The 11,092-nt window shown below is 49.5% G+C and overlaps 1 protein-coding gene across 1 annotated transcript; it reads right to left on the bottom strand.

Moving 5' to 3' along the window:
- Positions 1-371: 371 nt before the first annotated feature.
- On the bottom strand, positions 372-10,475 carry LOC118417211 (delta-like protein 1). The gene is made up of 11 exons (XM_035822670.1): positions 9,910-10,475; positions 9,458-9,748; positions 8,994-9,057; positions 7,105-7,392; positions 4,869-4,929; positions 3,832-3,962; positions 3,283-3,452; positions 2,859-3,072; positions 1,741-2,623; positions 1,205-1,307; positions 372-887 (listed from the first exon to the last, which is right to left on the bottom strand). Exons 1-11 carry the CDS (start codon positions 9,997-9,999, stop codon positions 882-884), a joined length of 2,301 nt encoding a protein of 766 aa, XP_035678563.1. The 5' UTR covers positions 10,000-10,475; the 3' UTR covers positions 372-881.
- Between the last annotated feature and the right edge of the window lie 617 nt (positions 10,476-11,092).

Here is an 11,092-nt window from a genome sequence, read left to right as displayed (position 1 = left end):
CCCTGCCCATCCCGTGCAGCAATCAGTTCCGCTTCGTGCCAGGTGTGAATAGATAACTTGTACATCTGCACTCTTCTCATTCTAGTCTTTGTTCCGTGGAGGCAGAGGACTCAAAGATTCTAAATTCTATCGTTAGTCACGCCACTTGCCTGTGCTTTTCTACGTGTATCCAAGACTACAGGGAGTTTCTAGTATTCTCTACATCTCTTCATCATTGCATGCACTTATGAACTTTGCATCGAAGCGATTTTGCTAATTTACGTACCCTTGACGATTAACCCCAGACGCATCTACCCCAAATGTAACAAATCACTACGCCCTGTCACATTCTACACTAAGGAGTGAAGTAACCGACTGCCAGCCATGATGTATTTGCAAAAATAATCAGACTTTTTATTCATGAACAAACGTTCCATAACAATACATAAATATATGTATACATTTAACAGGTTCTATAAATAGAATAGACGTTGTGTACAATCTTTTTGTAACACTATGCAGTCGTTGAACATGGAAACAACATTACAAGTCTCATATCATCTAATCTCATCTTGACACGGATTTTCCGTGAGGTCCATGATCAGTCAATCGTACGATTCAACATACAATCAAATATATTGACTCAAAAAATAGGAAACGATTTTTAACATTATTATCTCTCTCTCTTCGTTTGCTTTATCATAATTTCTCTCTGTAGAAAATTTACAAAATTTTCTGGGTCTACAAAAGGCACACTTTAATCTGCAGTGTCTGACGTCACAGTTGTCATAGCAGCACCACTGGCGCTGCTTGTCTAGGAACGGTAGCCCGGCTATCGTCTGCTAGCTGCACACTGACGGGAAGGCACTCACTACTCAGCTAAGGTTGTTGCACTTGGCCCGCTATACCTGAGGAAATACAATGGTAAACATGTGGTTAGATCCATGATTACGCGTGCACTGTACACGTTAGCGTAACACTCAGGGGACTACACCCTGCACTAAGCTGAATAAAGTGAATTCAATTTTACTCAATTTTCCAGCACAACTGTCACTGCACCGCTGAAAGGGCTTAATTCTCCGGTGGCCCCCATTACCATTACATTTCCAACATCATCGGCAGTGTAATGAGCTTCTTAATACCGTGACAAGATTGGATTCGTAATAAATCAAACTCGGTCAATTCACCGAGCCAAATGTAATCTTGGTGAAAGAGAGATACACACCTCTGTAGCTAATTCGTAGTCTGCGTTGATGACGTAGACTGACTGTCTCGTCGACTCTACGTTGTTTGAGGGCCTCGGCTTCAATTTCTCCACGAATGAATCTCTGTAAAGGTAAAAGGGAACGGACATGATTAGATGAGAGATCAGATGACCTGTATTTGAGACATACATACGTGCAATCACTGGTACATGACACGACAATGCGAAACGGCAGCCGGCCCCATTAGCAGGCACACGACACCGAATGTAGCCGAGATCTCAGTTCAGGTCCAGACAGTATCGTCTGCCGCTACTTTTTGTTTTCTAACGAAGTATAAAGCAACACCCAAATATTTCGCCATCCCTTGTTGAAAGCACGATCATTACATGCTGAATGTCCCGCATTCATGTTGTCACCCTACCCTGGAAAATTGCTCTAGGGAATCTACTTTTCCGCCATCTGTCGACCCTTTAGTGGTCCCTGTGTTATGCCCTGAATGCTGAGTTGCCATTACATTATGGTAGCAAACTAGGTGAAGGTTGTCAGGTTATCTTACCTTCTAAGCTCTTTTTCTGTGTTGCTGTTGGACTGTGACGTGGAGTATCTGTTGTCCTTCTGTTTTTCGCTGAAGGTTGATTCGTCCTCCTCCTCGTAAATGTCCGCTGTTTTTAGAGTCAATGATTTGCCTTTTAAAGAGTCACATTCCTCGTTGCTGATTTTCAAGCTGATTGTTGTTGGCGGTTGCAGGTTGTTGACTATTCTGTTGTTTGTTTCTGCTGAGTCCTGTGCTCTTCTGTCCCTCTTGATCTTCTTGTACACCACAAATCCGAGAGCTGCGAGCATCAGGATTGGTACCACAATTCCAAGCGCGGCATAGATGGCAATCTCGGCTCCGACCGAAGACTCCTCGGGAGTGTTCACGGCCAGGGCTTCAGTGTCCTTGCCCACGGTGATGACGGGTGTGGAAGTCTCAGGTGATGACGAGGTGTCTTCGACTGAAGGGACGTCGACGCCGTCACGGCGGTGGCAGTTGTGTCCTCCGTACCCCTCGGGGCAGCGGCAGACGTACCCGTTCACCCTGTCCAGGCAGGTGCCGCCGTTCATGCACGGCTTGTCGGCACAGTCGTCCACATTGACGGTGCAATCCTTGCCGGCGAACCCGGCCGGGCACTGGCAGGAGTAATCGTTGATGCGGTCGAAGCAGGTGCCGCCGTTGGCGCAGGGCTGCAGGAGGCAGTCGTCCACGTTGGTCTCGCACAGCGTTCCGATGTAGCCTGGGACACAACGGCAGGTGAAGCTGTTGACATGGTCCACGCAGGATCCGCCATGCTGACAGGGGTTGTTCTTGCAGTCGTCGATGTCCACCTGGCAGCGAGGTCCGGTGAAGCCGGGCTGGCAGACGCAGGAGTAGCCATTGGCCTCATCCACACACTGACCACCTACGGGGAAATCGGTCATCAGGGTCAGTTACGGACACCCAATTGAAATCGCCATCATAAACGTTATAGGGAATCATTGTACAACAAATCATCATGGGCAAATCATTAGGGTCTTACGACTGTGATTAAATACCATTATTGCATCCAGGGGGGTTACTCCGCATTAAATGTGCGTGTGCGTGACTGGCAACATCTGTGGTGGTTACGTCAATTCGAATATGGTTACGACTCTTACCGTTCATGCAAGGGTTGGATTCGCATTCGTTCACTGGGGTTTCACAGGTGGAGCCGGTGAAGCCTGGTGCGCATGAGCAGACGACGAGTCCGGCGACCTGCTGGCACTGCCCTCCGTTCTGGCAGGGGTTGTTGTGGCAGTCCTGGGCCTGGATCTCGCACCGCTTGCCGAAGAAACCCACCGGGCATGTGCATGTGTAGTTGTTGACCAAGTCCTGTGGGAAAGGCAAATAAATGAAGACCATTACCGACCTGTGTGGGGCCAACACAATGAATCCCCCCAAACCCCTACCTGTTGCGCACGTGCAACGGGGATGTAATTTCACTGAAGCGACATGCGGGCAATTATCGGCACGCGTTGTGGTGATATTCAGGAGAAATCTCGCATGGGGGAAACATGAGTATCGGTACAGAGGAAAGCTTACCTGGCAGACTCCTCCGTTCAGACAGGGCTTGTTCGTGCAATTGTCGACGTCGATCTCGCAGTTGGTGCCGGTGTAGCCCTGGGGGCAGCTGCAAGTGTAGCTCCCCTGGCCGGAGTTCCTGCAGGTTCCGCCGTTCTTACAGGGCTTGTGGTTGGTGCAGTAGTTGAGATCTGTGGGGAGGGGAGGGAAACACGTTAGAACTGTGAGAAATGTGGAGGGGGGGAAACTTGAGAGGGCAATGTAAGAATGGCGACGATGTCAACTACTTAGAACGTGGGACAAAGGTAAAAGCCAACTCAAATATGAAATTCAACAAATGGGCAAACAAGTTCACGTTTGGGGTATGGGTGCGACCGATGGTCGGTATGTGCTATGGTTTAGTTATGGCAGGTATGTCAAGTGGTTACGAGTGGTTAGGGCTTAGTTTACATCGTGTGAGGTCACCCCTGACCGGGTCAGACCAAGCTTGAGAATTGTTGGGGTTGAGTCACTATCAATATGCGGAACTTCATGCCGCATTCCCGACGGACTTGTTGACGCCGTACATACCTTGGTTACAGAAGAGTCCTCCCCACCCCTCGTCGCAGTTGCACTGCCAGGGCTGGTGGCACGTGCCGTGGAGACACCCGGGGTACCTGATGCACTCGTCACAGAACTTTCCCTGCCATCCAACACGGCACCTGTACAAGCAACCAACACGTAGACATGGGTTAGAATTGAGCGTTTTGTATCAGTTTGATCAGGTACACAAAACGGTGCTGTATCTGGTTAAGAAGCTCTTTCAAAGCCATCACCGTATCTGACTGATAAAAAGCGAGCCATAACATTTGATACAGTGAGACCAGGTGTACTAGTATGGGGGGCGCCAAGACCCGTGGGGTGGAAACTTCTACTTTTATAAACCATTTCACGGGGATTGGGAAGAAGTAAATGGAAGGGTTCGGTCCAGCGCCATCTCGGTATTTCTATATCACACTTGTGATGTATCAAATGATGCCGTGAAAAGTCACTTTTTGTTCTCCTTTCATCGAGCCTGTTGCGTTCCAATGTTTACCTAGGTTTACAGAACCGATTGATCCCGTAGGTACAAACAACTTTTTGGGGACATTCAGTGCATGTCCACCGTGCGTGCCAGCCATAGATGCCATTTTCTCGAGCCTTCCTCTCCCCTTACCAGTTGCATACCTTGGCTATTCTACCAATGACTCTCGTGACCGGTTCACGCACAGGATTTGTGTAACAACCAGGCCTCTCGCCAGACAAAGTGCCCGCATGGCGCAGACGACACTGATAAGGCTTGTAGCAATAATGCGAAAGTAGAAACCGAATCATTCAGCCCAAATGGGTTTTCTGTAACTTAACCATAGTTGTTTCAATCTTAATTCCAGGCGGTATGAAAACAAATACCAACTGCTATTGTGGGCCGGCGGTCTAAGTGATGTTTCTGTTATTGCATGCTCAACGATAACAGAATAAACAAATATTAAGTTGCAGACCATAAATATGTTAAGGGATTTTCAAGGATTTGGCCGTGAGAGCAGTGTAAACGAGAGCGCGTTACAAGGTAATGGTTGTAATGGTCTCACCTGCACTCGCCGGGAGTCTCGCAGTATCCATGACGATCGCTGCAGCCAGCCATACAGATCGCTGTGGGTCAAACACAAAGGAACAGATTAGTCAAAACTGTCTTGCCATATCTAATGAGAGGATGCACGATATTGTGTTGACGGCTGCACACGCCATGCGTGCATGCATGATGTATATACACACATAGTAAAATTTTGCGCTAGCAGAAGGATGTGATGCAACATTTTTGTTGTTGCCCTGATTGACGTTTTGATTTGTGGCTCAGGTGTGGTGTGGAGATAGGGGACGACGCGTTCCTCCAGGCATTATCAATGTTGAGGAGGTGTTCAACACTTGGCAGCTGAGATAATATGTAGGTCTGTGTGTACTTCTCGTGTCGATCCCGGCAGCTGTCCCTTTTGTTTTGTTTGCCCGTAATGCGTCTTGCCAGCTGCGGCTCAGACAAAGACGCTGGTAAGCGCGGGACCCTACAGCACCCCCTGCCCCGGAGCCCCCGCCCAACAGCTCATTACGATAATTACCGACACGTGCCTGACGAGAAATCTCACCTATTGTGCATAGGTGACTGGGTTTTGGAGTGGTCATCTGCCAAGGGAAGGTCCCGGGCGCTGTCTCCCCTCCAGAGGGAGGGGGCACCCTTTGTCCAGTCCCCGAGCCACGTGGCCAAATCGATTGCTATAGTTATGCAAATACATTACCTATTCTTTCCACTGCGTCCCTGTTGTTGGGCACTGAATGAGATTTACGCCGTGGCACGCGCCAAAATAAAGTTTTAGCACACACCTAGATAAACTCTAATCACTCGTGCTAAACATGTTGATTGTGTTGCCTAATGTAATTTGTGGTCTGGCTCCACCAAGTTTTCCTAGTCGCCAGGTGTGCGATAAGAGTTTACCTGGACAATTTGGAGAGCTAAAACGGAGCCATGAAGTACAGACTGCGACAGAAGGTGTTTGGGTTGAAACTAAACAAATGGTACTGGAGAGCACGATGGGTTTTCTGAACTCAACACAAACGCAGGGCCTCATAAAGTCAACAACACTGAAGGCCTTTCTAGTCCACGGCACGCAGCCAGGTCACACTACCAACAGGTCCTTTACACGGTGTCATGTTGAAACCAACTGTTTGGGGCAGATGGACTGTGCAAACGAGGGCCGACCACTCATGTCAGTCTGAAGCGGCTGTACTTGACAGAATTTTTACCCAGAACCGATTGCCTGCAGGGCCCCTCGCCCTCTTCCACTTCAATGCCCGACATTAACATGATAATCTTGGCACGCGACCCGCCTGAAGTACAAGTAATTTTTCTTTGAGGGCTGGGGACAACCATGGCTCCCCCAATGTGAATTTATGCAGATGCCAGTAACAACAAAGACCCAAGCGTTGCCAGGCCGTGCCAGAATTATTACGCCCTTTGTCCCGGACCTAAACCCACCCGCAAGATTGACAACCGGGGAAGGTCGCCCCATTATGTCATTGATGCCATTCTGTCGTGGTAAACACAGGCGCTCATCGCGTTTAACTGTCTCGCTGCTAACCCACTTCACAAACCTGTTGCAGTTTGTTTTTACCTCAAAGCCCCGCTTACTATTCATACAAGAACATCTGCCGAGCCCCAGGTGAATCACCTGCCCCGAGGCGTGAAGGTAATGATATCTTTCTAGAGGTGTGGCCTTCGTTTTTACGACAATTTCCGACGCCACCCGATCCCGTAGTCGCACGTCCCGACAAGAAAACCACTTAATTCTACACCGCCCAAATGGCTTTTCCCATGTTATGCGTGTACAGAAGGAGTCCGAACGCTCCACAAACACTTCCGTGTGGGGCCGGGCAGGCGGGGGAGGCGGGGTCGGGTGTCGTCCCAAGGCAAGGCCGAGGCAGATTGATTTCTGGCCGTCCGACTCGGCGTGAAGCAGATGTCTATCTAATCCTTCAATGCCTTCTTTGAGCAGCAAAGCCACAAGCCCCTCAAGAGCTCAGTACAGAGCGCTTCCTACCCGGGAACGGTCAGTAAATACTTCCCCAAAGACACAACTTTCTGTACGGTGCCTGCAAATCTCTAATCCGTCCACTTGTCCCTTCATCCCGGGGCCTAAATACAGCTTAACTGCCACCAACAGACACACCTCCTGTCGGTGGCTTGTAAGGAGCTCGGGTGCCTTGTGTACTTTTCCCAACGTGAATCCTGCCTCCCCGAAGTTGTAGTGCGTGTGAAGAAAAGTTAGCAGTACTTACGTTCAGTGCAGTACTGGCCCTCCTGCTCCTTCTCTCCTGACTTCCACCCTTCGCGGCAGACTTTCTCTCCCTCCTCGTTGCAGGTGTAATGGCCGAAGACGTCGTTCCTTGGGCGACAGTAGACAGAACATCCCTCGCCGTAGTTGTGCTCGTCGCAAACAACACGGTAGGCATAGCTGAGCTGTTGCTGTCCTTCGATGTGGGTATCCTCGTGCCATACCTCGCCGACAGATAGGTGGCGCTGCGTAGCCAGTCTGGTGATCAGGGTGCGAGTTTCTTGGTCGGAGCCTGGTGGTACAAAGTCGAGGAAAAACGCGTAGGTTTTAGTATATGAGCAACAAATTTGACCTTGCTTAACTCGTCAAACATGGCCACTAATGTGTTCTGCCAGTGGTATGAATGCCACTGCTGTCGGTGTTCCCATCGTTATTGCCCTAACCCGAACCCCTGCAATTATGGAATGGCAAGCAACGCTTTCAAAATTAGATAAACTGGTGGCTGTCGGTTTGTTTTTGATAGGACGGTGTCACCCACGAAACAATAATGGTGTGCGTGAATTAGTTTTGTTCCAAACAATTCCCTATAGATGTTGTGTTACTAACAGCTGTTGTGCTCCCACCGTCCGACGCCTGCGCATTGCCGTTTTTCGATTTATCGCCAAAGGACCCTGAAACAGCTTGTCTTTGATACAACATCGGGGGTGTGTTGGTATGCTTCGACCGAGATATGACATGATAAAACCCCACAGTGTATGTGCAAAGAACATGTCAAAGATATTCGCGGCATAACATCTTAGACCAGACCCGCCTGCCTGCACTGTGTGTCTTTCCCATCCATATCGCATTACAAACAGATTAGTTTGGTGCTATCTGAAGGTCCACTTCATTTTGCAGGGGTTAAGAAATTTTGCTGCGGATATCAGAGACCTGCGAACTGAGTAATTTTGGGACAAGTCATCTTGTGTTTGGTCGCCTTCCGAATCGTAACTACCAAGTTGCTGTTAAAAACATAACCCAGAAGACGTGTTAGTCGCCATGCCTGTCAAGTCGCGAAGATAAACAGACCCATGCATTTGAACAGCGGCGATAAACGCCACAATCCGCGACTTTTCGACAGATTTTGTCGATTTTTGTATGCCAATGTAAACACATCCATAATGAATAAGGAGGTTGTTGGTATTCAATGGGCCCGCACAGGGCAGCTGTTGGCAGCGACATGTCAATTGAGGGGGGTGCACAGGCCTGCCATCTGCCGAACGCCCAACTAAACTTCAACACGGTATTGGGTAGACTTTGGTAAAAGTTACGGACGGACATAACGTGCTGTGAAGGCCATCCTATTTGTGTGTACACAAAAGCCAACGGCTGATTTCCGATAACACACCTCAAGGGAAAACTGGGGGTTGCCCCCTTCCTGTCGATGCCCCCTGCATCGCCCCCCGAGATCGCGCCACCCGACATCGACTAGTTCTGTCATTCAATTTCAGACATACGACCAAACTGACCTAAGGGATTCCATGCAGTTGTGGAGAGAAAAACAAATCGAACCGATATTTGAATGGGACCCAAATCGTCAGCTGCAGGCGCGAAACCGGCAATACCCGCGGGGTACGGAACAGTGGAGGCCACTGTCCCACAAGCCCGGTCCCCGCGCGCAAACCTGAATTATACACGGTACCAGCCACCGGGATCTGACCGGCCATTACTAGCACACTCGGCAATATATCATCCCCTGCCATAAATTACCCGCTATCAACGTGCTCAAACGAGCGAATATTTCAGATCAATAATCCAAACGAGACCATGCCTCAGGGACTTGTTGTGATCCCAACGATAATGCATTTAGGACGTCGGTTAGTTTACCAAACATGAGGTAAAACGTGTACTCACCAGTGGATGCAGTAGTAGTGGCGTCCAGTTCATGCCAGGCTTCGACGATCAGGGAGAACGTGCCCTGCAACAGGCAGACATTTTGCTTACAACTCTTGCCAAATTAATAAATAATATGCCCAGGCACCATGAGGCGCGGGTTCTGGTGTTATTACAGTGTACATGCGATCTGTGCGACTGTTTGTGCCTTGCCACCGTTTCCAAATACACAAACAATTGACGAAATTATCTATCTGCACGAGAGCTGAGAATTACAAACAACGAGGGATAAACTGTTATCTTCCGGGGGAGGATCCCATTTGGGTGTAAAATCCCTTTCTTTAGGTTTGAACAAGAGCGTGTGAGAGGAGCGCAATGTAAATTCTTGCATCAGCGTGTCAATGAGTTTACAGTGCAATAAGCCAACAACATCTCTGTGAGTTGAGAATTTTCCCAGAGAAAAAAATACAAACAGTTCAACTTACCGGCCAGGTGAAACTGAAGGGCAGGCGGATGGGGTTGGCAAAGTTGTCGGAATCCTGGATGTCGAAGGAGTTTCCTCCCAGGACGGGGGTTTCCAGGCTTCCGAAGGTGCAGGGCGGGTCGGGGGACACATGCGCTTGGTAGTGTTTGAGGCAGACACGGAAGAAGGTCTTGCAGGGAGCGGAGCACGCAGTCTCCGTGCGGCCGGAGCTGCAGCACGCGCCCGCCTGGGTCGACCCGGTCGGGTTGGAGAAGGACTCAAGACGGAGCTCAAACACTCCCGAACTCCTCACCTACAACACATGATAAAGATGAGCACATTACAACTACGGTAGTTACTACGAGAACTAACTACATTACGCACTACATGCACAGCGTGTTCAGTTACAAGCAAGCCATCTATTTGCAACATTCTAACTAGAATTGTAGCGATCGGGAAGTGCACGTGGCTTACCTCGGAAACGAAAACTGCCATAAGTCCGAATGTTAGAAGCACTCTTAGCGGGAAGCTCCGCGGCAAAGTGCCGCTGGCCTGCGGATCCATGTTGCTGTGTCCGCTGGTTGCTCCTATTGTCAGGAACGATCGCGCAGGTAGAGTAGTCCTGGCTGTTTGGTCGCCTTTGTTGTTAACTCCGCCCAACTCACGGCTTGAGTGACAGCTCGATGAATGCAGCCCGGCGTTGAATTTTAAACGTGCGTGCGGATACAATTGGTCGTCCGAAGGGTTTCAAATCCCGAACCGGCGGGTAAACTCGAGCGAAGCGGGGCAGCGTGGACGGCACATACAATCCTCGAGAGTAGTCCGATTCTCGTCCGTAGCAGTCAGGAATGATCGCGATTTGTTGTGGGGAGAGGAACGGCGCACTGGTGGTATAACGTGGAACGTGGAGTACACAGTGCAGATAACACGGGCACGTCCTCTCACTACCGTGGTCTCACTGGAAATGTGAGCTGCCGGCGTCTGCCGCTCAATTTATAGGCCCAGCCATGCATACATTATCCGTCGCGCATAAAATTTTGGCACAATCTGTCATCCCGGGGGTACCAGATAAACAACGCTCTGATTGGTCGAGAACAATGGGCAAATTGGCCATGTGGCCCGGGTTGGTCGGTCTGCAAATCTAATTCACACTTCTGAATTTTTAATTGACTTGTTTAACACCTCCAGAGGGGAACGATGAATAAAGAGGGTCCATCTGCCAAGTTGGTAAAAAGTTGTAGAAATCTGTTGCTTGTCCCTAATGTTATGAAAACATTTATTTTGTGCTGGCACACCGGGGCAACACCTTACTACGGCGAGCCACACACTTTGGCCAGTAGTGCACAGTTTGTAATATCGAGTTTGTCGTCTCGTGTGTGCCCGGTACACAAAGAAGAAGTTCTTTGTTCTTGGCGCGTGCCAGCTATCGAAATTGGCCAATATTGACAATGCCGTGCTTTCTTCGGATGCACCCAGGCTTTGTGGTGCAGCTGCAGGGTCCGGGCCTCACACCTGCCGGTATTGTCTACTCGACCTTATTAATATCCATACCGGCACTAATTAGCGAGCGCTCGCTGGGGGCAAGTCTCCGCCAATCAGACTTCAGCCTGCCCCCCTTCGAACAAAAGATTCTCCAAGTCTGCACGTGCCTGCTAAA

The sequence above is a fragment of the Branchiostoma floridae genome, chromosome 1, assembly GCF_000003815.2.
Source record: "Branchiostoma floridae strain S238N-H82 chromosome 1, Bfl_VNyyK, whole genome shotgun sequence".
NCBI lineage: Eukaryota > Metazoa > Chordata > Leptocardii > Amphioxiformes > Branchiostomatidae > Branchiostoma > Branchiostoma floridae.
Note: the sequence above shows the minus strand (reverse complement) of the source record. Positions and strands in the feature narration are given on the sequence as shown.